The sequence below is a fragment of the Pogona vitticeps genome, chromosome 3 (assembly GCF_051106095.1).
Source record: "Pogona vitticeps strain Pit_001003342236 chromosome 3, PviZW2.1, whole genome shotgun sequence".
Classification (NCBI taxonomy): Eukaryota; Metazoa; Chordata; class Lepidosauria; order Squamata; family Agamidae; genus Pogona; species Pogona vitticeps.
The window spans coordinates 237,434,193-237,460,591 of NC_135785.1; the positions used below are offsets into that span (position 1 = coordinate 237,434,193).

A 26,399-nucleotide genomic window follows, 5' to 3' on the forward strand; every position below is an offset into this window, starting at 1 on the left:
TACCATCATTGAGTCTTCTTACTTTTGGGCACAGGGGTGTATAACAGCAGATATGTAGAATGGGTAATTGATGACTGGGAAAACAGCACAAAGAGAAACACTTTACTGACTATTGAGAACAAAAAACCAAGCAGGGACAGAGAAGTTCAGTACAAACGCCTGCAATATAATTCCATTATACTGTACTTGGACATAGCTGACAAGAAAACCAGCACAAAGGGGAACACTTTAACACTAGCAACCAAGAACAAAGAAACAAAAAGAAAAAAAGTATGAAATCTAACAGTAATAGCTGCAATAAGTCCAACAGTGCGCTATATATGGAGCTGCCTTCATAGATTCCTCTAAAACTTCAACTAGTTCAGAACACAGAAGATATCATGCCAGTTCTCAAACTATTTCACTGTTCCATTTAAAAGTGTTACTAAAAATTTAATACAAAGAAGCTTACAACAATCTTCATCAGAAGCCTGGGCTCCCCTATTTTCTGAAGTGTAACACATTCTCATTTCAGAAGGTCTTTGCAGCTATGGCATGCTATCATTAGAACACTGTCCCCTGTGGAAGCTCACCTAGTGTCTATTCATATAACCATCTGGGGCAAAGAAACATTTCATTTCCCTTTCCCTTTTAAAATTATCAGTTCAATTCAGTTTCTGTGACTATTACACTTCTTTGATATAGTGCTTAATTGTTTAACCTGTTTTATTTATTATTCACTATCTCCTAGGTATATTACTAAAAGACAGATAGACTACACATGTTTTCAAATAATTAGGGCTATTTGTTTAAATATATATTACAGATTTTTGCAAATACAGTTGATTGCTGATGTGATTATTAACTTTTCAGAGTGTAGGTAAACTCCTATGAGTAAACTGCTCCTATTTAAAAAGTATGTCAATTATTTTGATAGGAATCTATAGCAGAAATTAATATACACTTTTAAATGAATGCCTTAAAATAGACAAAAGAATAATGATTAAGTTATTTTGGCCTTTAAATATCAAAGTTATTTAAATCAAAGTACAGGAATATTATTCACAGAGAATCTAAGACTCTTCATTTGTGATATTATCAAGAGTGTCTACACAAGGGAAAGTTTCATTTTGTAACATTGACACCACAGAATAATGAATAAACACAAACCATTAGTCTATTAAACCTATTTCTGGAACAGCATTACTGAATAGGAAGCTTGCAATAATCTCTGATCCGTTGCAGAAGCTGGCAAGCTAACGTTTGATATAAATGATATTCAACTATATAAACACCAATATGCATATACAAAAATTGAGTATCAGCTGAAAAGCTGTCTGGGTTAACTTAATGCAACTCAGCAAATAAGACCCAAAATCCCTTAGCATCCTGATGCAACTCTCCTGTGGTATCTAAGATCAGATAACATTAAGAAAAGAACACAAATTATTACTCCATACAACAATAAGAGACTAACTATACAGGCTGCTTAGCCTCCTCTTTGGAGTGCTGAAAGGACAGACTGGTGTCATCTTTAAAAAGGTGATCAGAAGACATCTTTGCTAGAGTGCACCAGCCGACTCCAGCACCTTTATGGCACTTGTCAAAGGTGTGGGTAAGACCACTCAGGTTTGGAACAGTTACAGCATGTGTGGTCACTGGACCTTATCCAAAGCAAATCTTTTCTTCAGTTTTCCAATATTGTGAAGTGGCTTAATAGGCAAGCAACTTCAGGGTAATGGCAAATTTATTACTGCCCTTGCTTGGCAGAAGACAGGGGAAGGAGAAAATACTTTTTTTACTGTATGTAGATTTGCATGTACATCAGTTATAATTTTTATATGACTAACACGGCTCATCAGTCTATATACAGTTTTTTTTAAATCCCCACTTTCTTTGCAGTCGCCAAGCATGAGAAGTGGTTAATTTACCAATATTAAGCCACTTCACAATAGTGTAAGAAGTCATTTTTGTGTGAACTGTCCACTATTCATACAGACTCTTAAGTTTTGGGACTCAGAATTTCCAGGTTTATAGATGTAGATTTTCCACAAATCTTGAAGCCATGGGAAGGGGGGAAATCCTGTTACTTTTGGATATAAAAGGAATGAAATCTGGGGAATCAACGAAATACAGCACATTTTATGAAGTAATAGATACAAACAGATATGAAGTACAGTAATAGATACAAAGACACTCTGCTCTTCACAAAGTTACCTTCCATGTGTGCAGCTGCACATGAAGAGATGAGACTAATGTGGTACTTCTTTCTCATGTGTTTAATTTTATCAGAATAATAATGCTATAGAAAGTGGAACTTTCAATTATAAATTAAGAAACTCATGTTTTCCTATCATGATGTTACTATACGTTATAATATCCTCACTCAGTTACTAAAGAAATGAGTTTTCTTATTACTTTTAATAATGATGTAAAGTCAGGTGAATGTGGTTGTGGCGATCTCTCTCGTCACGCATGCCATACATATTCATGAGTTGATTTGCATGAACCTATGAGAGGACTGGAGAGGCGGATTCAGCAGCTACATAAGGCTTGGAGAGAGAAGGAGAAGTCAGGTAGGACTGGTTAGTCAGAGAGAGAGGGAACAGATAGTGAGAGAGACAGAGCTGGTTAGGAAAATAGGTAGAGAAGGTGGTAAGGATATAGCAAGAGAAAAGAAATATGTACTGAGAGAACTGTTGATGATTTGCTTATGTATAATGTTTACCTGAGAAACTTCAGTTGTTATTCAATCTGCTTCACTTCAGGTTGTTCATGAATTTGTGTACCTTGGCTCAATGATCTCTGAGTGGAAGGGATGGTCACTCTCGAATTGGCCTTCTCAGGCACACTAGACGCTGTTCCAAGTCCTCCATACAGAGCACATTACCATAGTCTTTCGAAACTGAAGGATGCCTAACTAACTCACTCACTCACTCACTTCAATAAATAAGTTCTGTTTCTGTTCACACGTCAAGTATTCTTACAAACGTCACTTATATTGTGGATTGAAGTAATCCACTGGTGGCAATGAGAAGAAAATGCGATGTGAGCCTTTGTGAGGGAGAACCAAGCAGGGGCCACGAGGGCAAACACCACAGTCGTAAAAAGATTTTCATCTGAAAGTGATCACTTTTGTCAGTGCACTTGGATTCCACAATAAGCAACATACTTTCAAGAAATTGTTTCACCATAAAGGAGCATGCTAGTCAGTACTACTTGAATCTTTAATTCTGTCTAGTCCCTTTTCTATCAAAGTCAAGTGAATTTGTCAAGAACAAATTTGTTTATTTATTTGTTACAGAGATATGTATCTCGCCATTTGTCCAACAAGTGCCAAATGGCATAAATAGGTCTCATTCTCCTTAATTTATCTTCAGAACAACCCTCTGTGGTAGGGCAGTTGAGAAACTGTAACTGGTACACCTGCTGAATTTCATTGCCTAATAGGGATCTGTGTTTATGTATCCCAGATTCTGGCCCCAATCTATAAACATTACACCATACTGGCTGTTATGATGAGACTCTGCCATGGTTAGCTGTTCCCATTAAAGGAAGGAGATTTTATTTTTACTTTAACAAAGAAAAAAAATTTAAACAAATACTCAACTATCCCACAAAACTGCATCAGAGCACCAACAGAGTTCTGATTCCTGTCCTCTGAAGATGCCAGACTGGTGAAATGTTAGGAAGAAAAACCTCAAGAACACAGCCAGACAGCCCAAAAAAACCATTTGAGAATACATCAAACAACATTGTTTATTACAATGTGAACCAAATCGTAATTCAAGACCACAATGGGGAATGTCTCTTTTACATGGGACTTCTTCAGAAGTCTAATAAAACAGCCGGTGAACATATTTGCTATATTCTTAATTTATGCTAACTTGCTCTGCCACTTGTGGACTCAACACTGAATCCACATAACATATTTTGATAAGAAATGTGATCTTTACAGTGTGTTTCGAAAGTTGAAAATAAAATGTTCACAATGAATGAATTTCACATATTGCATCATCTCTTCATTTCAGACAAGTGGTTAAACATATTGCATTTTCTTCCTTATTTATTCATCTGTGCAGAATGTCAGAATAACCTCCACACAGGCACTGAGCAAGTGGTCTCTTCAACAACAGACACTTGTGAGACCTTCCCTGCATCAAAGTGAACTCACCACCTGTTATCTCTTCTCTAAGATAAAACTCTGAATATGGGTAGAGTGGAGATTGGGAAAAGGCAGACAATAGACCTGCTAAGCAACTTTATGAATCTCTGTGGTACCCACAAACACAACTTCCCTGACCTCAAGAATGATTAATATTCATAGGAATGCATCAGCATTGCTACAACTGCTATGTTCACCACCAGCCCACCTTATATATCAATGCATTTTGCATTTGTGGACTACTCTTTAGTATACTTTTCATTATATTCTTTTTTAAGAATCACCAATCTTGCACATGAACAGAAGCTTGGATTTGGTCTAGTGATTTACAACAAAGTGTGTGCTAATACTTCCAACTGCCTCTTCTGGAACAAAGGACTACCCAGAATCTCTTCTTACAGTATGGAAGTATTACCCTGTTCTGGCACAAAGTGAGGAATACTACTATATCTCTTTTCTCAGTCATCCACCTCTTACATTTCAAGAGTTTCAGCTTCCATTCTGAATCACCTCACTTAAAAATATTAAGGCAATAAAGTTTCTTGATATATCCACCAATAGCCCTGCCCTGATATTTCACATCCTTCATTATTCATGAGACTTTTTTTCTTGAGGTAATAATTATTCACCAAAAAATTAACTAATATGTATTCATTTCCCCTGCTCAGGCATTGAGAATCTAGCAACTTCAATTATTCCTTTGCTGAATTCACAATCAAGGAATTAACAGGAGCCCAGTACAGTTCTGAAGCTGTATAATGGAAGAAAGGGGTATAAATAAAACAGATTCTAAAAATGATAGCTGATGGCTGAATTTTAAATTGTAACAATTAATTGGCAAACTACATATACAGCTATCAGTAATTATAACTATCCTCTAGTGGCCAAAGTTTTAAAATATACATATGTAATTTGTGGTTCAGGTATCTGGCTGCAGAGCCAGAGGTTGAGAGTTTGATGACTCCCTGTGCCGCCTGGGAGAAGAGACAGCCTATATACACTGTTTTAATATTCAATTCAAATCAATCAAATCAAATAAATTTATTGTCATTGTAAGTATATATACACAGTATACCCATACAACGAAATTCACACAGACACCCAGAGGCCAGACCCACATGCACACACATAAAAAAATCCCCACCCACTAAAATCCCCCACTAAGAATACAAACATCTACACTGCAGGCTAAGTAACACTGTCCAACTATTCACTACTGGTGCTCTTTAAGCTCATTATTAAGTGCAATTATAGCTCTGGGATAAAAACTATTCAGAAAATGTGTGGTCCGAGTCTTAATTGTTCTGTATCTTCTGCCAAATGGCAACAGTTCAAAAAAGTTGTAAGCAGGATGGGAAGAGTCTCTCAGGATGTTGTGTGACTTCCTCAGACAGCGGGATTTGAAGATGTCATCCAGGGTTGATAGCTGGAGCCCCATGATATTCTGGGCTGTTTTAATGGTTCTCACTAGCATGTTGGCATTTATAGTCCATGAGAGGTCCTCTGAGATGTAAGTGCCCAGAAATTTAAAACTACCAACTCTCTCCACTTCCTCGCCATTTATGTACAGTGGTAAATGTACATTTCTCTTCCTCCTAAAATCAATTATGAGTTCTTTAGTTTTTTGGATGTTAAGTGTAAGATTAATTTCTTTACACAAAAGTATCAACCCTTGTACTTTCTTTCTATAAGCAGATTCATTGTTCTTATTTATGAGCCCCACCACTGCTGTATTGTCTGCAAATTTAATAATTGCGTTGGTGTTACACAGTGGGGTGCAATCATATGTGTACAGGGAAGAGAGGAAGGGACAGCTCTGGGGAGCTCCTGTACTTAGTACCAGGGTAGAAGAATGGTGAAATCCCATTCTTAGTGACTGTGCCCTATCTGTCAGGATATTGCTTTTTTTTGCAGCTGTGATGGTATTAAATCAGAGATCTGCAGCTGATTATAATATTTTATAAAATTTCACAGCGTTGTTCCCAATGGGGACCACTGAAATATGTTTCATCCACAAGCGAGTTATTGCCACGTCTCAGCATTTTGTTACATTTTTCAGTTCTTTATCTTCAAATCTGGAATCCCCTAGAATTGCAATCTCAATTATCCAGACACTTCTACATTCTACTACTGTTATATCTAGTGTATTGTGCACAAGGTGTCTGTCCATTTGAATCCAAAAGTCCCAGAAGATCTTAACTTGGTCATTTTCAAAAACTTTTTCTACCTGATGTTTCCATGGGTTGTAGGATTAATATTTCTTATTAGGGCCCTAGTGATGAGAGTAGTCCCTCAAAAGATGGCAAATTGTCCTATGCCCCCTTTGAGGGCATAAGGGGACATTTTAATCATCCAAAACCTTTAAAAAAATTTTTTTTTGATGATCTGGGGGGTGGGTGTTGAGAGAGTGCATTTGGGGCTCACTGGCTACATATTGCCCTCTGCTGGATTAAACAGGAGCAGCTTTTCAGAGAACTGATGAACAGAGACCATGCTAATGAGATGGACATAAGATGATATTCCGTGCCACCTGTTAAGCCTTCAGTAAGCCACATAACAGCAAAAAGAGCATCTGGAAAACCACACATAACAGCAAAAAGAAGATCTAGTAAACCACACCTGAGTAGAGATGGGCACAAACAGATGGGCAGTTCAGCCCAGAGCCCACACAGGAGTCCTGTGGGTGCCACATGTTTCCCTCTCCTACTTCGTTCATGCATTTGCCATTCACAGGCGGCAGCATGCATCCCTCCCCCAACTCTTACAAGCCAGCCACTCACCGGTGGCAGCATGCATTTCTCTCCTCTTGCCTCCTCTGGCCGCTGCCCACTCAAACAAAGGGCATGGAAGCCCACGATTCATGCCTTTCTCTACTGAGTATTTTATACCCTAAGAAACTCCGGGAGGTTTGCCAAAAATTGGCTGAACATATTTATTATTGTATTTTATTTAGATCCTGGCATGCTAGTCATCAGTCCCTGGAAGTAGTAGAAAACCATACAGAGTAAGTGACACTGATCATCTATAATACTTTATCTCAGAAGTAGTACAGCTGGTTTATATCCAACTATTAGACCCGACTACAATAGACTCTCAGCCCATTCTACACTTGCCAGACAACATAAAATCCAACCATGGTCAAGTGCAGACTCTCACATTTCACATTGATTACATTTATTAAATTTGTGCTTCATATTAAGATCAGGTTATTTTTAAAAGGGAGCAGAGAATATTTTTTTAAATAAAAAAATCTGGTTTCCATTTAAATTTTTTTTTCTATTTTAATAAACTTTTATTTTATGTATCATGAAACTCTGCCATAATGCAGCAAAATTAATCAGATAAAAGGCATTAAAAAGTTTAAATGACAGAAAATATTATTGTTTGCTTTAGAATCTTTTTGTTTTTAAGCAAGTCCTAATAAAACATCTGAAGTTCCACTTTAACTTTGCCACTCAAGCCACTAAAGATATAATATGCAAGAGATACTTAACTATATCAAATAATGCTAACTGAACAGTTTTTAGCCGTGTTTGGTTATTCACCTGAATAAGTTAGTGTTAAATAAATGGTGAGGCTATTTTCATGCATTAAAGTTCTGCCCCTGTACATTTTCACATGCCTGTCAGCATTTTAGACCCTGCAAAGGTTGAAAACAGCACATTTGGCTGAATGTGCTCATAGAGCTCCAGAAGTCCCATGACCAGGCCCTCTGATAAGAAAGTTCCCAATCACCGAAGAGCTCTGTAAAGTTACTGAACTCAACAGAAGTACTGTACAGAACTTTCTTCAGACTCAAATCTCCAGTCCATGAAGGTCTGTGATTGTGCCAAATGCATGGGGGTACTCAAAAGCAAGTCCGTGTCCTCAAAACCCATTTAGCCCATCACGCATTTAAATGTGTAGTATGCCTGAATTAATTTTTTATTTACTATGTACATAACAGACTTACAAAGTAACTGTTTTAGCAGTATATATTAATGCACAGGGTCAAAATGTACCATGCCTAACAAACTGAAGTTGAAGAACATATGCTGCTTTGGTCAGTTTGTTTGAATCTCAAAATTTCTCTGTGCTTTCAAAAAAATTTAACCATGCAGTATATCCTAGTTACTCAGAACCAACTATGTGTTTCTAGATTTGAAGAATCTAGCAAAAATCTTCAAAATAACAAGAAGCACTTGTTATATTTCAAGTTTTTAAAAGATAACTTAGGATTTTAGATATGTATGCTATTTATTTGTAAAAATCACATGGTCATGCTCATTAGTCACATGTAAAAAATAATACATTGTCTCTGTACGTTTTCATCCCTTGGATTGATAACAGCGACAGTCCCTCGTCATTTTAAAATATTAAGTAGACTAAATACATTTCACAACTACATCAGGAATCCAACAACAACTTCAACAATATGCAACACAGGCATACTTCTTTAAAGAAAATAAAGCCTACCTCAGCTGAAAACTAGAGGGGGAGTTAGTTGTATAGACAAAATAATTACACAAATGGGAATTCATCAAGGATACCCATGCAACCATTAGTGATGCTGAAAAGTATCCTGAGATTTAATTAGCACAAATGTTTTAAAAAGGGGGAGGAAGAGAATGCCTCCTTTAAAAGGGCCTTTCCACATATTATGAGAATGTCGTTAAGGGTAAATAGTTGCAACAACAAATGCTAGGCAGATTAGAAGTTCAGAGGATTATCCAGTTAATATAAATTAATATAAATTCTACTAAGATTATATTATTTCTATTTTATTCCCTTTCTACTACTTTGTTAGTCATACTTACACTTTCATACAAAGTATCTGTACAAAATAGAAAGTATATTTTTTAAATCTTATAATGGAAGTAATTAGCTTTGCAGTTTGGTCATTTAGAAATGATGTTAGTTTAACGGACCCATGATACTACAAAACTCTTCGGAAGTATTATGATTTTAATTATAATGTGTTAATTCATTTAACTGATCATCCAAGTCTTGCTTCTTCAACTTAGACTGGAAAGTTATTTTCCCATTTCTGATTATAGTTTATTAAGTTAGCCCCTTCTGCACGTGAAGGTTAAGCACTATTTTTCTGAAAGACTACTATACCTAAGCAAGCTGAGGATTTAAATACATAGTGTCTAGATTTCTTTTACAAAATTGTAATATTCGGCAACAGCATAAGAAACCAACTTTGAACAGTCCAAGCATAATAGAATTAGCTGAGACCCTTACATAGCACTGTAAATCTACTAAAATACTTCAATCATTAAAAAAAGTTCTTAGAAACAAAAAACCTAATCAGCTGAAATTAGTCACTCTGTATCACTGCACACAACATTGTGCATTATGTAGCGGCTGTTCATTTCTTTCTTTCTTCTTTCTTCTGTTTTTGCTTTTACATTTTTCCACCATCACATCACACTCTTCAGATCCAACAAAAGCTTTGGGTATCTAGCAATTCACAATTCTATAAGATATTTCTGTTAACACTCAGTTAATTCAAGTTAAAATTTGGCTAAGCTCAAAACCTTACAACATTCTCACCTTTCTGGCTGCTTTTCTGGCAGCTATCAAAAGCAAACAAATCTTTTACAATTATTCTAAAATGGAATCAAGTGACCTGACAGCGGGTGAGTATAAGCCTGAGGTTAAACAGGAAATGGATGAAAAGAAATATGGCTCAAAACTAAAGTGGTACAGTCTTCTCATCAGGTGGAGCTCCTGAAGAGCACCACTGGATAGTGCTATACTCTAGGACTCTAAACATAAATGATGGAACTAGGAGTATCTCAAAATAACCAGGAGGACCATGGTGGGTGATCTATGGCAGATGTTAAACAGAGCACTAATTTGTAAATATGGACTGAAGAACAATGATTAAAACAGCTTTTTTCCATAGACAAAATACTGTTCTGAGAAAAAAAATCATTTTCATTGTAATACCAAATCCTCATTACTACTGTAAGAATATGAAGTGAACTTTGCTTCAGACTTATTCAGGAGTAAATCAGTGTACAATGGGACTGGGTAGGATTAAGTAGGACAGATTGGACGGACGGACGGACGGACAGACAGACAGATAGACAGATAGATAGATAGATATGTACAATAATTAAGGTTTATCATGCAAAATACTTACAGTATAATTTTTTAATTCTGAAAAATATTCAAAGAAGCTCACAATATATAATCTAATGAAAAATTTCAAATAGTAACACCTCAAATTAAATGTAGTAGGCAACATAAAAGGACCACTGTCCCTAGTTATTTCTATCATGTGTTTCTGTGAAATGAAAAGGTTATCAATTACTCAAACAATAACTGAAAAATCAGTCAGTGTTAGCTAGCAAGTGCAAGCTGCTACAGTTCTAAAAAAGAATAAAACAAATTTTGAAAACAGAATTCACTATTACTGAAGCAAGCAAAAGAAAAGTTTCATTATCTGGACCTAGAAATGTTTTGTAGGCCTCAAGCATTATTATTCAAAAAGAAAAGAAATGAAGCTTCTGTTGCAGGGAAGAACCTCAAGAAACCAACATTTCTATAATGTAACGGTACCAATAATAAATATTGATAAAGATTTAATTTTATGGTAAGCTTGTACTCTCCAACAGTATCTATCACCAACAGAAGTCAGTCCAGATGTAATCATCTTGGCTTAATAAACTTAGTTTATAAAGCTGGGATCTCATTTCAGAGCTCAGCATCTCCACCTCCTCTCATGCAATGGTTTTGTACATAACTTTGATCCTCATCTTTTAAAAATATGATTTCGCGTTACATCCAAAATGGGCAACCATAATCTAACATCAGTTGGATTTTGGTTTAAGATGTACGTGAGATACATGAATGCACAGCTAACTTGATATTGCTTGAACAGAGCTCAAGGACTAGGCTAGCACAAAATTCTCCAAGAGTTCCACAATCACCGGACCACAAACAGTAAGTACGTTCAGCTTGAGCTTCTGGTAAGACAAAAAAGTACTAGACTTCAACACTGCTCACTTTGTGGAATGGGTGGACCCTGAGGGGAACAGACCCAGGCAAGAGAAATAAAATACCTTTGTTGGACTTTAAAGCTTAGCACAGAAAGGTTCTAAGCGCTCCCATAGTAAATGCACGGTCCTACCTGTCTTTGCCCTCAGCTGTTAGCTGAAGCACAACATACACCTCAGCTTAGAATAATAAAAATTTGCTCTAGTATAGATAAAACAACAGATTTAAAACAGAAGATGATTCCAGTCTCTCCCTCAAAGTCATACCAAAGAAGTAGTAGGAAGAAAGGAAACAGTGCATGCAAGTAATCTGAAATTTACTATGGGAATAGATGAACTGATGTTCTCTGGATGTTAAGAATTACAATGCACAGTGAATTGTCAGGGACCATTAGAGAGATAGTTCAAAATATCTAACAGGCAGTTGCTAACTCATCCTAGGCCTAGCACTACACAGAAACAAGACCTATATTTTGAAGTTGGTCAAAGAATGCTGTATCTTCCTCCTTCTTAAAGTAGAGTTGGTCTTCCCTTGAAGAAAGATTTGGATAAGAACTAGTAGAGGGAACTCCTGCTGATTCTTCCCTTTTTCATAGTTCTGAGTGAGTGAAAGAAGAATCTGTCCCTCAAGCCCTCTGACAAGTACAGAGGGCTTGGAAGAGGTGGAGATTTTTCTCACTTCTACAGAAATAGAAATGAAACAAGCAGCGGGAGTCCCCTCCTGTAATGTTTTCAAAATCTTGGCACAAATGAGACAGATTTTAGAAATTGTCTCTGTGTTTATCAGAAGGCTACAGGTAGGGGCAGAATCTTATCTTACTTGCACAGAAGTTTAGATAAGGAAAGAAAGAGCAAGAGAGACATTTACACGCTTGTCCTCCCTATGTTGTCATTATGTGCCATAAAGTCATTTCCAATTTATCACAACCCTAAAAGGGTTTTCAAATCAGATATTCCAGGAGTGGTTTATCATTGTTGCTTCATGGTTACTACACCACATTAGTTGTCATTATCCTATTAACACCACTGCATAAATATCTTCCTCCCAACAAAATACAGCACATGTTAGACAATATTGACAATTACTAATATATACAAGCATGACTGGTAAACCAATCCAATATTTGTGCCAACTTGTTTAAAGTCCTGATGTTTGCCAAACTATGATATTTTCTTCATCAGCTTTCAGTGAAAATTCTCAGAGTGCTTCAGTACCAGATATCTCTTACACAAGTAGCTTCTAGTGAAGGATAGTGGCTATTCCTCTATGCTGTTGCCCCCCACTGAGAGATATATGATGATTGTTCACCAAACATCCAAAGAGAGCTTCAGCAGCTTTCTTTTAGGCTCATATCCTAAGACTGGAAGACTTTATTTTCCCCTAAAAATAAAATCTACTTTAGGTCTGAATATTATCAAATCATCCTGGATTACACATATTTCTGAATCAACAGAACAGCTTAGAAACACGCCAGGCTGTGGTAATAGCCACTAGGAACAGGACTTTCTGTGACAGCCATTTCAAACAAGTCTTTCTCAGGGGTTCAAACTGAGGTTTGATTAGGCCTACCAAGACTAAATGTAAATCCCAAGTTGGAAACTTATGACCTACAGATAGTCTGAGGGTAGAAGCTCTTTCAGAAACGATTTAACATAAAAATGAATCAGTAGTGTTGATCCATCCCTCTGCTTAAACACAGAAGATAAAGTGGCTATCTGATATTTCAGAGTGGAAGGCTTTAAGTCATGATCCAGGCTACATTGGGGAAAGGTTGGGAAATGACATACTGTACATCAGAAGAATGAGGACGAAGATTATTCCTCGGAGTCCAGCAACAGAAGCTCACTGCATGAACACATAAAAGCACTGAGTGGACTTAGTTCTGACTGTCATCACAGTGTTAGAGAAGGTATAGAAGGGTGAATAAAAATCAACATTTTAAAAAATCAAACTGATTTAAATAACGATTTGATTTAAATCAGATCCATCCTAAATGTGAGTGTCACGGTCCAGTGGTGAAACTGCAATAATGCAGTGAAGACTCTGTTCACCACCTGAGTTTGATCACTGGCTCAGCTAGCTGGCTCGAGTTTGACTCAGCCTTTCGTCCTTCTGAGATCGGTAAATTGAATACCCAGCTCATGGGGGAGGGGAACCCAATGTGTAGCCTCCATAATTAAATTGTAAACCACCCAGAGAGTGCTTTAACACTACGTGGCAGTATATAAGCAGCACATTTTGCTTTGCATCGCTTTACTTTTGAAGCCGGATTAGCTATAGCACAATTCTTTATGTAAACACCTGTTTTAGTCTAGTCAGGGGTCATACCTTCAACCTATGTTATCTTTTAGATGAACATTCATGCCCATCTGTTAGAATGTCTACTGATATACACATTCTGAAGATTTCTTTAAAAATGCTAGGGACAATATTAAAAGCTGTTTCACATACAATTTTATAATGTCCAGTAAAGCTTTGAAGTTTTCTCTCTGAACAATACCCTTCATGACATTCTACAAACTTTTAAAAAATATTTTTATAGTAATTACACCCCAACTTCTGACCCCAACAAAGGAATCCAGAGCATCCTGCAATTTAAACTAAAAACATATACACAAAATTTGAGATAATTTACAAAAACAATAAAAGCATTTAAAAAAGACCAAAAACACAGCAGGGCAAAACATTTAGCACAGATGCAAGATGAAATGATCTTAATATATCTGAACACTATAAGAGAATATTATGAGAAGGGAGTCCCATAGGCTAGGTTTACAAACAAAAGAAAGAGCCAATTCTTGTGTTGCCACCAACTCTGTCCTGTAAAGCAACAGAAGATGGAGCAAGGCCTCAAATGTTGAACACAATGAGCAGTCTAAGGGGGGAGGCATGGCAATTTATTCTCCAAATGGTCTACTCTGAAGAGTTTCATAAGTAATAACAAGTAACAACAAAATGAACCAGAAGAGAGTACAGATTATGCAAAACTGGGGTAATATACTGTGAGATTGACATCTCAGTCATTCGTAGAGGGCCACCTGTCCTCACTCTGTGCTCCTTGGTAGACTCAATGGGGACCCCAGCAGCCAGGCATCAGCTGGGCACAGAGAAGGAGTTGGAAGTTCCAGGTGGAGGAAGGAGATAAGACCAGATGAGCCACACCTGGGTGAGGGGCAGGAGACTGGCCACAGGAGGAGGAAGGGAAGTAAGAGGGGTAGGACTTACTATCATCCACTACAGAACAGGAAGCAGTGGAATAGGGGGATGTTTCAGAGGAGTGCCTTAGGGAAGATAGCATGATGGCCTTAGAGAATTCCTAGGCTAGGGTATAGGTCCCGGTCAAGATCACTAAAGGATGAGAATGTGAAGAAGGCATATTGATCTTCAGTCCACCATCAACACCAACTCCTTACTGGCACCCTGGAGGCTGCAGAGATCAGCCAGGCACGTGACCCCCAATACATCCCAGGGAAAGTACTGTTGGAGGAAACACCAAAAGAAGCACCTGCTATAAAGGTAGGAAAGACTTGGGGGGCACAAGAACCTGTGAGTGCCTGGCAATGCAAGCCCTTCCTAAAGGGTGTTAGCTGGCTGGGGTCAGTACTGAGAAACACACCACAGCCACAGGCTGTAGACTGCACAGGGCTAGTGAATAAAACGTGACTCAGATAAAGACTGGATTTGGCAGGGGCTTGTAAAGTCAATTCAGCCTCCCCCCACAAGATGTCAGAACGGCATGTGTCAGGCTCTCAGCTTTTCCTTGTATCCTGTTCCCCTCGTTTAATAAAATCCAACTCCAGCAGCTCTGAGAGTCTAGACTTTTTGGAACTCATGACCAAGGAGGCCCTCACTGCCTTCCTTGGTCTGGGAGGGGATAGTGGTGACTACATATACGCCACAAAGATATTAGTCTGGTTTTCGCATTTTTTACCAATGGTAATTTTCCAACACTGTTCAAAGGCAATTCAAAGTAGAATGCATTGTAATAATCAATGAGCATTTCAGTTACATTCCTTGTTATCATGGTGATATCTGCCTTTTCCAAGAAGGGGCACATCTGACACATCTAACCATCAACGCAGTACAAAAGTACCACTGACCACAGCCGCTCTTCAAACATTCACGAAAAGAGCTGGATCCAGGAAAATTGTTAAACTGTAAGCCAAACCCTCCAGGGGAAACACAACTCCATTCAGAATAGGTTACATCCCAAGTTAATCCTAGAATTGTTTGGGTTTTTTCCTGTCTACAAAACACCACCTCTGCTGTGTCTGGGTTGAATCTCTATTGGTTAGATGAAATCTTATTCATTACTCTGAAAGATAATTAGGGTGGGGGGAATTGCACCAACAGTTATTAAGGATGCCTAATACTAAACCCTCGAATACATATCCTAAAGATTTCATATAGATGTTACCCCCTAACAGACATATTGGAACACCAAGGAACCCTTAGGCCAACAGCCAACGGGACAAACAGTATTGTTCTGCAGAACACAGAAGAAGCCTCCCAGAAGAATATGATCAATGCGAAAACATTTAAGCATCTTGTGGGCAACGACAGCATCCTCTCAACTCATCCTTCCATCCCAGAAGCACTAAAATAAGGTAACTCATTATACAAATAATTGAATGAATGACTATATAACTATATGTCATCGCCAGTAGCATATGGACAGAGGTCAGGTGGATAAAATCAATGATTTTTTCAAAAATGGAATGATTTAAATTGTGATTTAAATCATGATTTAAAATTTTTAAATCATTTTTATATAAATTGTGAAAAGAATTAGATTTTTAAAAAATCGAAATCATGATTTAAATTGTGATTTAAACCATGATTTAATTCAACGTGATTTAAATTAAATCCAACCTGATAGAGGTAGAAGCTAGTAGTGAAAGACGCAAAGCATCAAATGCACTTTCGCTCTGTGGCTACTATATAACCTCCACCTAATTAAAATCAAGAAATTTTCTTTCACAGCACCTGTGAATATTGAAGAAACAGCAGAGAATGCCAGGACTATAATATGAAAAGAAAGGGCATCTTTTAAAAGGAATAGAACCTCAGGAAAGCCTATCCTTTCTGTTCCCCAATATGTACCATGGAAGATTTCATGCTAGTTGTCCCATGGTTCTCCATTACAAGGCAAACATCATCTCATATACTGTATGTATTAATTGAAACTGTGAAGCTTCTGACACAAACAAAGAAGAAAAGGCATCTGTTGAGCTTTGCCTAAGAAGAAGAAATGGGGTCATCCATAAAAGTGGACTAATATGTTGTCAGTTTTGCCTTCTTCCATGTTTAATTTCTTAAAACAAAATTCCAAAAAAAACCCCATACAAAAATTCCCAATTGCTCTAGCCAAAGTCATAGGTACAACTCTATACAGTATGAAGAGAGTCATGTCCCTGTCTGCCAAGCAGCTGTTAAAGATCAGGAATGTCTGTAAAAAAGAGGTCCCAAGTTTAATTCAGTGCAGCAAATATGGGTATACAAATACCAACTCAAAGTCAGACTTTTAAGAGCTGAGCACTTAAAACTCTTTTATTTGCTGGATAAATCTGACAGTTGTTCTTTCTTCCATATTAGCAATTTTTAATCCAAGTTATTTTTGTGAAATATATAAAGAGGCTAGGAAGAACAAAGAAAAGGCTGTGTGTTCCCCAAGATTGCACAATTATAAGAGTGGGTGATAACATTTATTTGACCAATAAAAAATTTAGTCTACGTTAATCTGGCCAAACAGGAACCACACTTACTTCTAGTTCTTTCTCTTGGTTACATCAAAATGCAATGGAATGTTAGGACAATGTGATCGAATTTTGGAAACTGGCTTGTATAGAACAGAAATGAATTTTATGAGCAAGTTGTTTGCATTTTTCCAATCAAGCAAGTTTTTCTCATTTATAAGCTATAAAAATGTACACATATTACATTATGTCAAATGAAAATACTGAAATGTGTGTTCATGGTACTTTCAGAAGCGCCTAGAAAAACACTGCAAACTTAATTAAATTACCACAATGGACTTAAGGGTATGCCAATAAATGAAAAGTAAAAACTAGATTCCACTTCAGGAAATCAGTACATTTCATACTACTGAAATATACTCTTTAAAAACAATATAATATCTTATTATAATTATAACTGCATGCCATCAAGTCAATTTGGACTCATGACAACCGTTTCCAAGGTTTTCTAGGTAGAAAATGCACAGAAGTGGTTTACCATTCCCTGATTCTGGGAACATCCTGGGACTGTGCAGCTTGCCCAATGGCATTCAGGCTGGCTATTCCCCTAAGAGGCACAATGGGGAATTGAACTCCCAACCACTCTCTCAGCAGCCACGTACCTAAACTACTAAGCTATCCAGTCAGCTAATATACTATAAGTTTACTATTATAATATATTACAAATTATACTACACACTCTATTTTGGATATTTGGCATTCCACATTGGACTCCATCTGAACACCCAATTTAGGTGGCTTGAAAAATAGCTATGATGCAGATGTCCTTTGAAGGTAAACCCTGATCTGTTCTTAGCTGTTCAGCCTCCATATTTCTTCACCAAACAAGGTGTGAAGGAACTCTTATACAGTAAAAGCTACTTCTCCTGCCAACAGTCTCAAGTCTCTTTCTTGATTGCTGCTTATCCACACTGTTAAGCAAGAGTGCTATCTGAGAAAGTGAGTGCTGGGATATAGTGCAGTAAAGGGATACCCTCTTTCAAGTTGTTTCTCTTCACATGTATTCCACCTATCTTGGATTAAGTATCGCTCTTCTAAAAACTAAACGTCTGCATGCTTATGTTGATGGTAGCCCACCCAGACTTGTTTGAATTGGCTGCCTAACAACAGTATAGGTTGCTGTGTTTAATTTCCTCTGTTATCTTATTATAATCCCTACCACTACGACGTTAGTTCTGTTCCCATCCTCTTTATGACAGAAATAATATTTCAAGCCACACCTCCTAGAATATCCATGCAAGACATAACATGTGAAATTTCAATCACACTCTTTCTTAGTATTATTGCCTTTACTATTCTTTGATTTCCTTAAAGCAGGAACCTACATTTGACAGGATACGCTGCTTTAATGTCTCCAAAGAGGCAACCACATTAGTCTGTTTCACCATATTGTCCACATCAGAACAGGGGGAAGAACAAAAAAAATTGCACTTTAAAGATTAAAATATTTGTATCAATGTGAGATTAACATTAATTAATATTTAATGGGATTTTTCCCCAAGATACCATCTACAAACTTACATTGATAATACCCAACAAACTATTGCAGAACGCTTTATACTGCTATAAGCATGCCATAGCATCATACACGGTGACATGGAAGGGCAACTTTTGTTTCTATTAGATCACAAACAAGTTTTCTCATATGCAAAAACACATTTTCCATAACACATCAAACTTGTTTTGTTGACCTTTAAACACATTTTAATATATCACTTTCCTAATAAGACAGTTTTAAGACTAAAAAATTTGGTTCACTTTTAGAAGGTACTTTTAAAAGAAAAAAAACAGAGCATCTAATGCTAACTTGGAAGGGACTGTCAAAGGGAATTCATATTTTGTGCACACATCTCTAGTACATCCTGTAGGCTTTGTCACTTCTTATACATGTTATATGGTTCAGGTATCAGTCAAATCTACCATATTAAGCAGCTATTTGTGAAAATGAACTTAGTAAACATATAAAATCTTAAGTCCTTAGGTACTTCCCTGCTAAAGCTTATATTCCTTAAAGACAATTAATTACACTTTAAATTGGTAAAACATTTTGAAGTACAGGCTGATCCTGCAAGGTTGATACTGCAACTAGGAAAGGAGGAGTATGACATATGAAGAGGCAGATGGAGCTTTGTCAGTAAAAAAAGGGAGGATCACATTCACAGTGAAAGAAACTTACAACTTCTCATTAAATGATGAACTAGCATACTACGTCTTAGAATAGAGTTCCTTTTGGATGAATGTGAATAAATGAGAAAATGTCCAGTTGAAAGAAATGTAGACATTAAACCCAAGAATAAAGACTTGAATAAAACAGAGGTGTGAAGTATCTGAAAACATAAAAAGATTACTTTCTCCATGTCTTGGACAGCACAGATCATGGAAAACAGCACAGATCAGACTCACCACCACACCAAAAAAAGAGCAAAGAATGGTAGTAAAGACAAGTCATCTGATAATTATACCACTCACAACTGCACATTGGTTAACAAATAAATCTTCCACCACCAAAGAGGGACTACTTCAAGCAATGTCCTTGCAAATTGCCCTTTCATTAAGCAAAAGATAATTGGTGCATTGTGATTTTTAGGAGAAGAGCTAATGTGGAAGGAAAGAACTACTGCACTCACCTCTTAAAATGGATAGAACCCTAGAAAAACCACAGAACTGGGTCAAGTGGAAGTCACTTAATAAGCTACAGATTGAAGCTGACAGAAGTAAAGTGAACCTAACTTTGCACCTACACAGTCCTTTCTGAGGATGGAGAACAGCAGCAATAGCACACCTATGCCAGTGTATTATGGAAGACTTGATTTAAGCTGCCCCCAATGCTCTTGATGTTGCTTGTTATGTGAAAATTAATATATTTATTAATTGTACTGTGGGTTCCTGATATGAAGGGGGGGAGAAGAAATATAACTGAAGAATCACTAGGTTATCAAGCCACTTCTTGATTCAGTGCAGGATGGCTTGTGTTGCACTGTCCTGTGATAGGATACCCACAAAGGTTTCTATCACTAGTCTGAAGATATTTGACAACAATTCTAAACTCCAAAAACTCCTATGCTGAAAATCCAAGGATACTACAGTGGGGTCTTCACTTAAGAACGGCTTGAGTTAAGAACATTTTGACTTAAGAACCACTCTCATAGGAAAATATTGACTTGACTTACATACTTAGATTTGAGTTAAGAACTGAAAAAAAAACCACGTGGGAGGCAGGGAAAGTGCAAAATTTGAACTTTCAGTTAACTATTGGCCAGTGAAAAGGCTGCCTGTCTGCTTCCTCACTCCTCCCAGCGTTTAGAGAGTGGATTGAGAGACAGTCTTCAGACTGCCTGGTACTGTACTGCCTGGACTGTATTTTCCCTGCCTTCCCTGAACCTTTCTTGACCTAAGAAAAAAAGAAACAAAATATCCCCCTCTAGTGGTCGAAGGCAGAATAGCAGCTTCCCATTAGCTTCTATGGACGGAAAAGAGCAGATACGGATCAAATGGTTTTCAATGCATTCCTATGGGAAATGCAGATTTGACCTGAGAACTTTTTGACTTGAGAACCACCTTCCAATACGGATTAAGTTCTCAAGTCAAGACCCCACTGTATCTGACAACCTAAAAGTAACATATTTAGGGTGGCTTAGGAGCCAAACATTATTTTCTGCTAGTATAAGTCCATCCTTTTCCTAAGTTATGTGTCACATGCCATCAACCTTTCAAGAAAATCAGAAATTATTTATTATTTTATTTAAAGTATTTTCCCAAACTTTCTCCTTAAACAGGGCACAAGACAGCTCACACCATAAAAAAGATCATATTTAAAAGCTGAAAACAGTAAGTATACAAATATTAAAGAAAATTAAAGATTATATTTAAACAGCAAATAAAATCAATACCATACTAAAAACACATTTTAAAGCAACAAGGCAAAACCATTTAAAAACCCCTCTCAGCCAACCCATCACTAAGGGAAAGTCTGCCAGATGAGCAATGTCTTAATTTGCTTGTGGAAGGACAGCAAAGATGGGACTACCTTGGCCTCCCATGGGAAGGAGTTCCAGAGTCTGAGAGCAGTGGCAGTCTGCTTTGTCCCTACCAAAGACACCTGTAGTGCTGGTGGGACCAGGAGAAATACCACCCTTGATTATCTTAACATGTAGGCAGGGTCATAAAGAGAGACATGTTCCTTGAGACAGCTTGGGCCCAAGCCATTTAGAGTTTCATAGATCAAAACCAGCACTCTGAATTGTGCCTGGAAACAGACTGGCAGTCAGTGGAGCAGCTGTAACAAGGAGGTTATATGATCTCTGTAACCAGCCCAGTTAACAATCTGGCTGCCATATTTGAAGTTTCCAAACACTTTCCAAAGGCAGCACCACCCAGAGCGTGTTACAGTAATCCAACAAGGATGTAACTAAGGCATGTGTCACTGTGGCCAGATCAGATCTCACCAGGAACAGGCACAGTTGGCGCACTAGTTTTAACTGCACAAACTCGCGAATAGCACTGAAATCTGGGCATCCAGACTGAGAGATGAACTGAGAACTGCACCTAAGATGCTGTTATACATTGGGACTGAACAGGTAATTTAAAAAAAATACATGGCATAGAACATTATTGGTTATAAGATGATTAAAGTTTATCTCAGATGCTCCTCAGTTGACCTAACTCTGAACTAAGTTCTACAACTAGTAAGTAGTTGTGCAGAAACTTGGGAACAGATAACTCCTTAAATGGACAAGATCAAATTATTACATCTGATGCAAAAAATTTGATTATTTAATTATGCTTTATTTTTTAAACCTGAAAAATATGTCCTAGCAATAGGAAAGAAAACCACCAGGAAGACAATGAGATAATAGTTGGTCAAATCAAGTCTGAACTCTATCTAGAAGCAAAAAAAATGACTAATTTTAGATAACTTTATGTTGCTCATATTATGACAAGCCAAGACCTAGGAAAACTTGAAGGGAGCAGGAAATGAAGAACACAAAACATGAGATGGATTGACTTAATACAGGAAGTCGTGACCTTGAGCTGCAAGACCTGAGTGGAACTGTTAGTGATATGATCTTTCAGAAGTCATTAACTTATAGGGTCACCAGGAATCAGAAGCAATTTGACAGCACACAGCAGCAACAGGAAGCAGAAACTCCTCTTTTATTGACATCCATGACACCATCAGCAGCATAGTTATTCAAATAGTCTTCCAATGTGCAGCACAAAAAGACTGACTGGGAAAAGTTTAAGCCCTTTCTTATTAGAGTGAAACTACTAACAAGTGTACTGCTGAGAACTAACAGCCCCATGCATAAACCTTCAGATGGAAACTAAACAAGAAATTAAAATGCTGCCCAAAACGTGTTGTTTAACACTTTTTTAAAAAATATGCTCAGATTTTTACTGAACATTTAGCTGTCAAAACTATCTATAATTGATATATTATTTTCTACCCTCCACCATACAAGAGGAGCATTTTAAAAATATATTATAAAATATAGTTTAGAAATGTAGTGGCAAATGTGAGAGAATGCAGATCTAAAATATCAGAGAAATAGCCTTAAGTACATCAAGGAATGTACATTTATTATTGTTGGCATTCCAATCACTTCTGCATTCTTAAGAGTGTCTTCTACAGGCATCTAACCTCCAGATTCAATATCACTGCAGTCAAACAACTCCTGAACGTAACTCTCAAACTCCACTAAATTATATTTTCACCACATATTCCAGTGGCTGTTTTGTTCATACAAACATTTATTGTAGTGAACATATGATACACTCTTGGAAGACTAGTCTAATACCAATTCCAGTAAAAACATTTCAGTCAGGGCATTTCAGAATTACTGATATACTACTAACATTATTGTCAAAGAAACACTGGTATCATTTTATAATCCAGGGAGCAACTACAAAATCCAAAATCACTATACAATGTAGCAATTCAGTCATTCACATAGTAACTGCCAGAAATTGACCTACTTTATATTCCAAACCTTACTATTCTTACCTTCCAGCTATCCTGTTTGCTTCCCTACACAAACACTAGGTTTTTAAAATGCTGTGCTAGTTACATGGGACTTGAAACAATTAAAAATCAGCAATGATCTTTCATGAAAGCTGGAAGACAACCATTATAATTTTGCCTTCTACTTTTTAAGCTGGGATGTGTGATGATTCTTATATCAGACTGAAAGCTATATTCTCAGTACTGTAGGTATTTATTGTTCTAAAAAGAAAAATACACACTGTTCTTGTGGTTCTCTTTATTGTGACATTTTATATTCCAAGGAAGCAATCCCAGTGAAAAATTTATTTCACTTGTTACAGGGTATATGCTATGGATATTGCTGAGTATACAAAAGCGTGCATATGTCAACAAGAGTAAAATGTGAAAGAACCAAGTACAATCTCACTTAATATTCTACACACTATAAGCAGTATTAGGAGAGTCTCAGCAAAACTATAAACAGTCTTATGAATGGATGAAGCGTTTCCTGATACATCAACAGGTTGCCAGAGGTATAAGCTTCATCAGATGCAAAACAATGGATGGTTGGGCTCCCAGAAAAGGAACTTCATCTCGCCTGCAGGAAAAAAATCTACCTGAAGCTGTTTAAATGAAATACATTTTATTTATTGCCATGCTCCATTGTCATGTTAAAATAAATGAGCAATATTTAATACAACTATCAGGCTATACCCAAGTACCTAACAAACACTGACTTAAAAATAGTTTGGAAAACTGAGACTGTTGGCAAGTTGATAATAGTTCATTATTTTTGATTCAGCGTCCTCAATGAAACCAGAAAAGCTTTAACTCTTGCCCATGCATAATTTGATAAATATTAAACAAACTGTCTCTAACAGTGTGCAGCAGATCTGTCATCCTGAGTAGGTCAAATTTAAGTATTTACGAAACAGCACAACATAGAATTTCAAAGTAAGTAGTCTAGCTCTATTTCAGCTCCTGTTTTAGCCATAAAATTAATAGAACATTGTTAAAGCTCTGTCACAAAAGCACTTTAAACAATCTGCCATGTAGCAGTTTCACTGCTTACTTGCACCCATAATAGGATGTTCCCATTCATTCAGCTGTTCCATCAGCTTTGCTGCAGCAAACCTCTCATTCAGAAGAGGCACCAAATCACACATAATTGAAAGTGATCATTTCTAGACCCCATTTTTTTCTCATCTGGCTTTTAGAGATTTCTAAAAGCATGATACTGGTACAGCTAAAACACTCCCATAGAGCTCTGCACTAACTCTCACACAATGAAATGACTGAGAATGATGCTTTATTGGGAACAGAAATTAATACACTTTAAAAATGAAAAATGGCCAAAAAAGCTCTTCCAAATTAATAAAGATGACACAGACTACCCAAAGCAGTAAAACAACATAAGTCTATCCTATCAACAGATTGGAAGAGGCAAAACCTCTCTTCAATGTGTCAAACCCACTTGGACACAAGGTAATAGGGTTAAATCATTCACACATTTCCGCACAGGGAAAGATGCCAGCTGGGACTGTTCTTTAATCTTACACAATTAAAAATAGATGTACTATCAAATCCTCTGCCTGACAGCAGACTATAGGAACAAGACTCCCCAGCAATTCACCCGAAGTTGTGAATTTACAGAAAGGATCATTTAAAAGACCAATTAATTGTATAACCATATATGACAGTGTTCCCTACACACAGGCGGGGAGGACAAAATAAAAAACTCAACAAAAGAGTTAGTAGGTTGGATGGAGGTAGTGTGCGCATTGCACATGTCTGAGAACAAGGTGGAATTAGAATCTCAATCTGAAGAGTTTGGAGGAAAAAAACTGGCAGAGGTGAGTGAAGCCCTAGCTTTATAAAAGAAAGATCAGTGATGGAAGTCACCAGTTCACAGTAGAGAGAAAAGGTATCACTTCCGGAGGTTAGGGATTTTCCTGCTTGAGGCCTTGGAAAGATCAGTAGGAAACTGAGGCACCATGGTTTATGGATGTCATGAGTAGGAGAGGAGGCAGAAGCTTGTGAAGGAGGGCAGGGCGGCAGATATGCCTGCAAAGCACTCCCTGAGCACCAGTGAAAGATAAAGGGACCCCTCCCAAGGCAAATGACAAAGTAGCTCAGGAGGAAAGCCCCTCCCCTGGGTTTCTGCGCTGAAAAAGAGGATGGGAAGAGGAAACCGCTCGGGAAGAGAGCAGGCATTAGGACGAAAACGAATAAGGAGGGGGAGAGAGAGGATGAGAAGGATGGATGGAGACAGAGGAGGATGAGTGGGATACAGGATGACAGCGCGGATAGAAGACCACAACTAGTTAGGCACTTTCAGAGGCAGAAGGGGGGGAGTGCCCCCTGCTCTCTCCAGGGAAAGGCTCTCCATCCATCCCCAGAGACCCCCCCCCCCAGATTTGCAGTCGCTGCAGGTGGGACTGGAGGAGCCCCCCCGCTTACCAGGTTCAACACAGTCTCCACGATGTCCCGGTTGCTGACCTCCCCGACCTGAATGAGTCCGATCAAGACAGCAAATTTCATGCGGATGTTGCGGATGGGCACGGACGGATTAATCATCCCCGCGGGTAACACCACCGACCCGGAGCTCGACGCCCTGAGCTCTCCCATCACGGCCGCCGCACCACCTCCTCCTGCTGTTCCCGTCGTCGTCGTCGTCGTCGTCGTGGTCGGTGGCGGCAGTGCTACTGCCGTGGCTCCCACCGCGACCGCCGTTACTCCCCCGGTGGTGGTGCCGCCGCCGCCGAGAGCGCTGCTGCCGCCGCCGCTGCTGCTGGCCCCGACCGGGATGAGTGCCGCCGGCTGCTGAGGCTCCGGCCCCGCCACCGGCTTCTCGTTCGCCATCTAGCCCTGGCGGCGGTGGCGGCGGCGGCTCCTGCTCCTGCTGCTGCCAACCCTACCTGCCCGTCGCACTCCGCCCTGGCCCAGAAGCTGCGCATCCACCGCCGCGGCAGAACCGCCGCCGCAGCAGCCACCCGGCGGGGGCCGCAGAGAGCGGACCCGAACCGCCGCCGCCGCCGCCGAAGGACCGTCCCGAGAGCCGCGCTCTCGCCTGAGTCTATAATGAGGAATTATTATGGGCGCCGCTGCCCCGTTAGCCGAAGCGGCCGCTCGCCAACGCAGAGAGGGCGAAGAACGACCGCCAGGCGGTCGAAGCCCACAAAGGGCCGAAACCTCCAACCTGCAAGCAAAGGGGCAGGGAGGCGCGAAGAAAGCGAAGGAGGGCGACGACACGCTCGCTCCGCAGCCCCCGCTGTTGTTCTGGAGCCAGAACCGCCGCTGCCGCCGCCGCCGCCGCCGCTCACTCCGCCATGTTGCCGCCCCCTGCCTGCGGTAGCCGCCAGGGCGCCTGCGCTGCGGAGCCGGTGGGGGGAGTGGCCGAGAGCTCGCTCCCTTGGCGCCCCCCTTTTCCTCGCCTTTCCTTCGCCGTTCGCCTCACAGGCGCCAAGAACGACCGACGGACGGACGGATTTGCGAGCGGGCTGAGCAGAGGCAGAGCTAGGCTGAA

The 26,399-nt window shown here is 38.8% G+C and overlaps 1 protein-coding gene across 5 annotated transcripts in view; it reads right to left on the reverse strand.

The window, feature by feature from the left end:
- NBEA (neurobeachin) overlaps nt 1-25,854 on the reverse strand; it is a 470,696-nt gene extending 444,842 nt beyond the window's left edge. For all 5 annotated transcript variants that reach the window (XM_072993781.2, XM_072993780.2, XM_072993779.2 and 2 more), the window contains exon 1: nt 25,334-25,854. In XM_072993781.2, the coding sequence (XP_072849882.2) occupies nt 25,334-25,735 (402 nt within the window). In that variant the 5' untranslated portion in view covers nt 25,736-25,854. The remainder of the gene's footprint in view (nt 1-25,333) is intronic.
- Between the last annotated feature and the right edge of the window lie 545 nt (nt 25,855-26,399).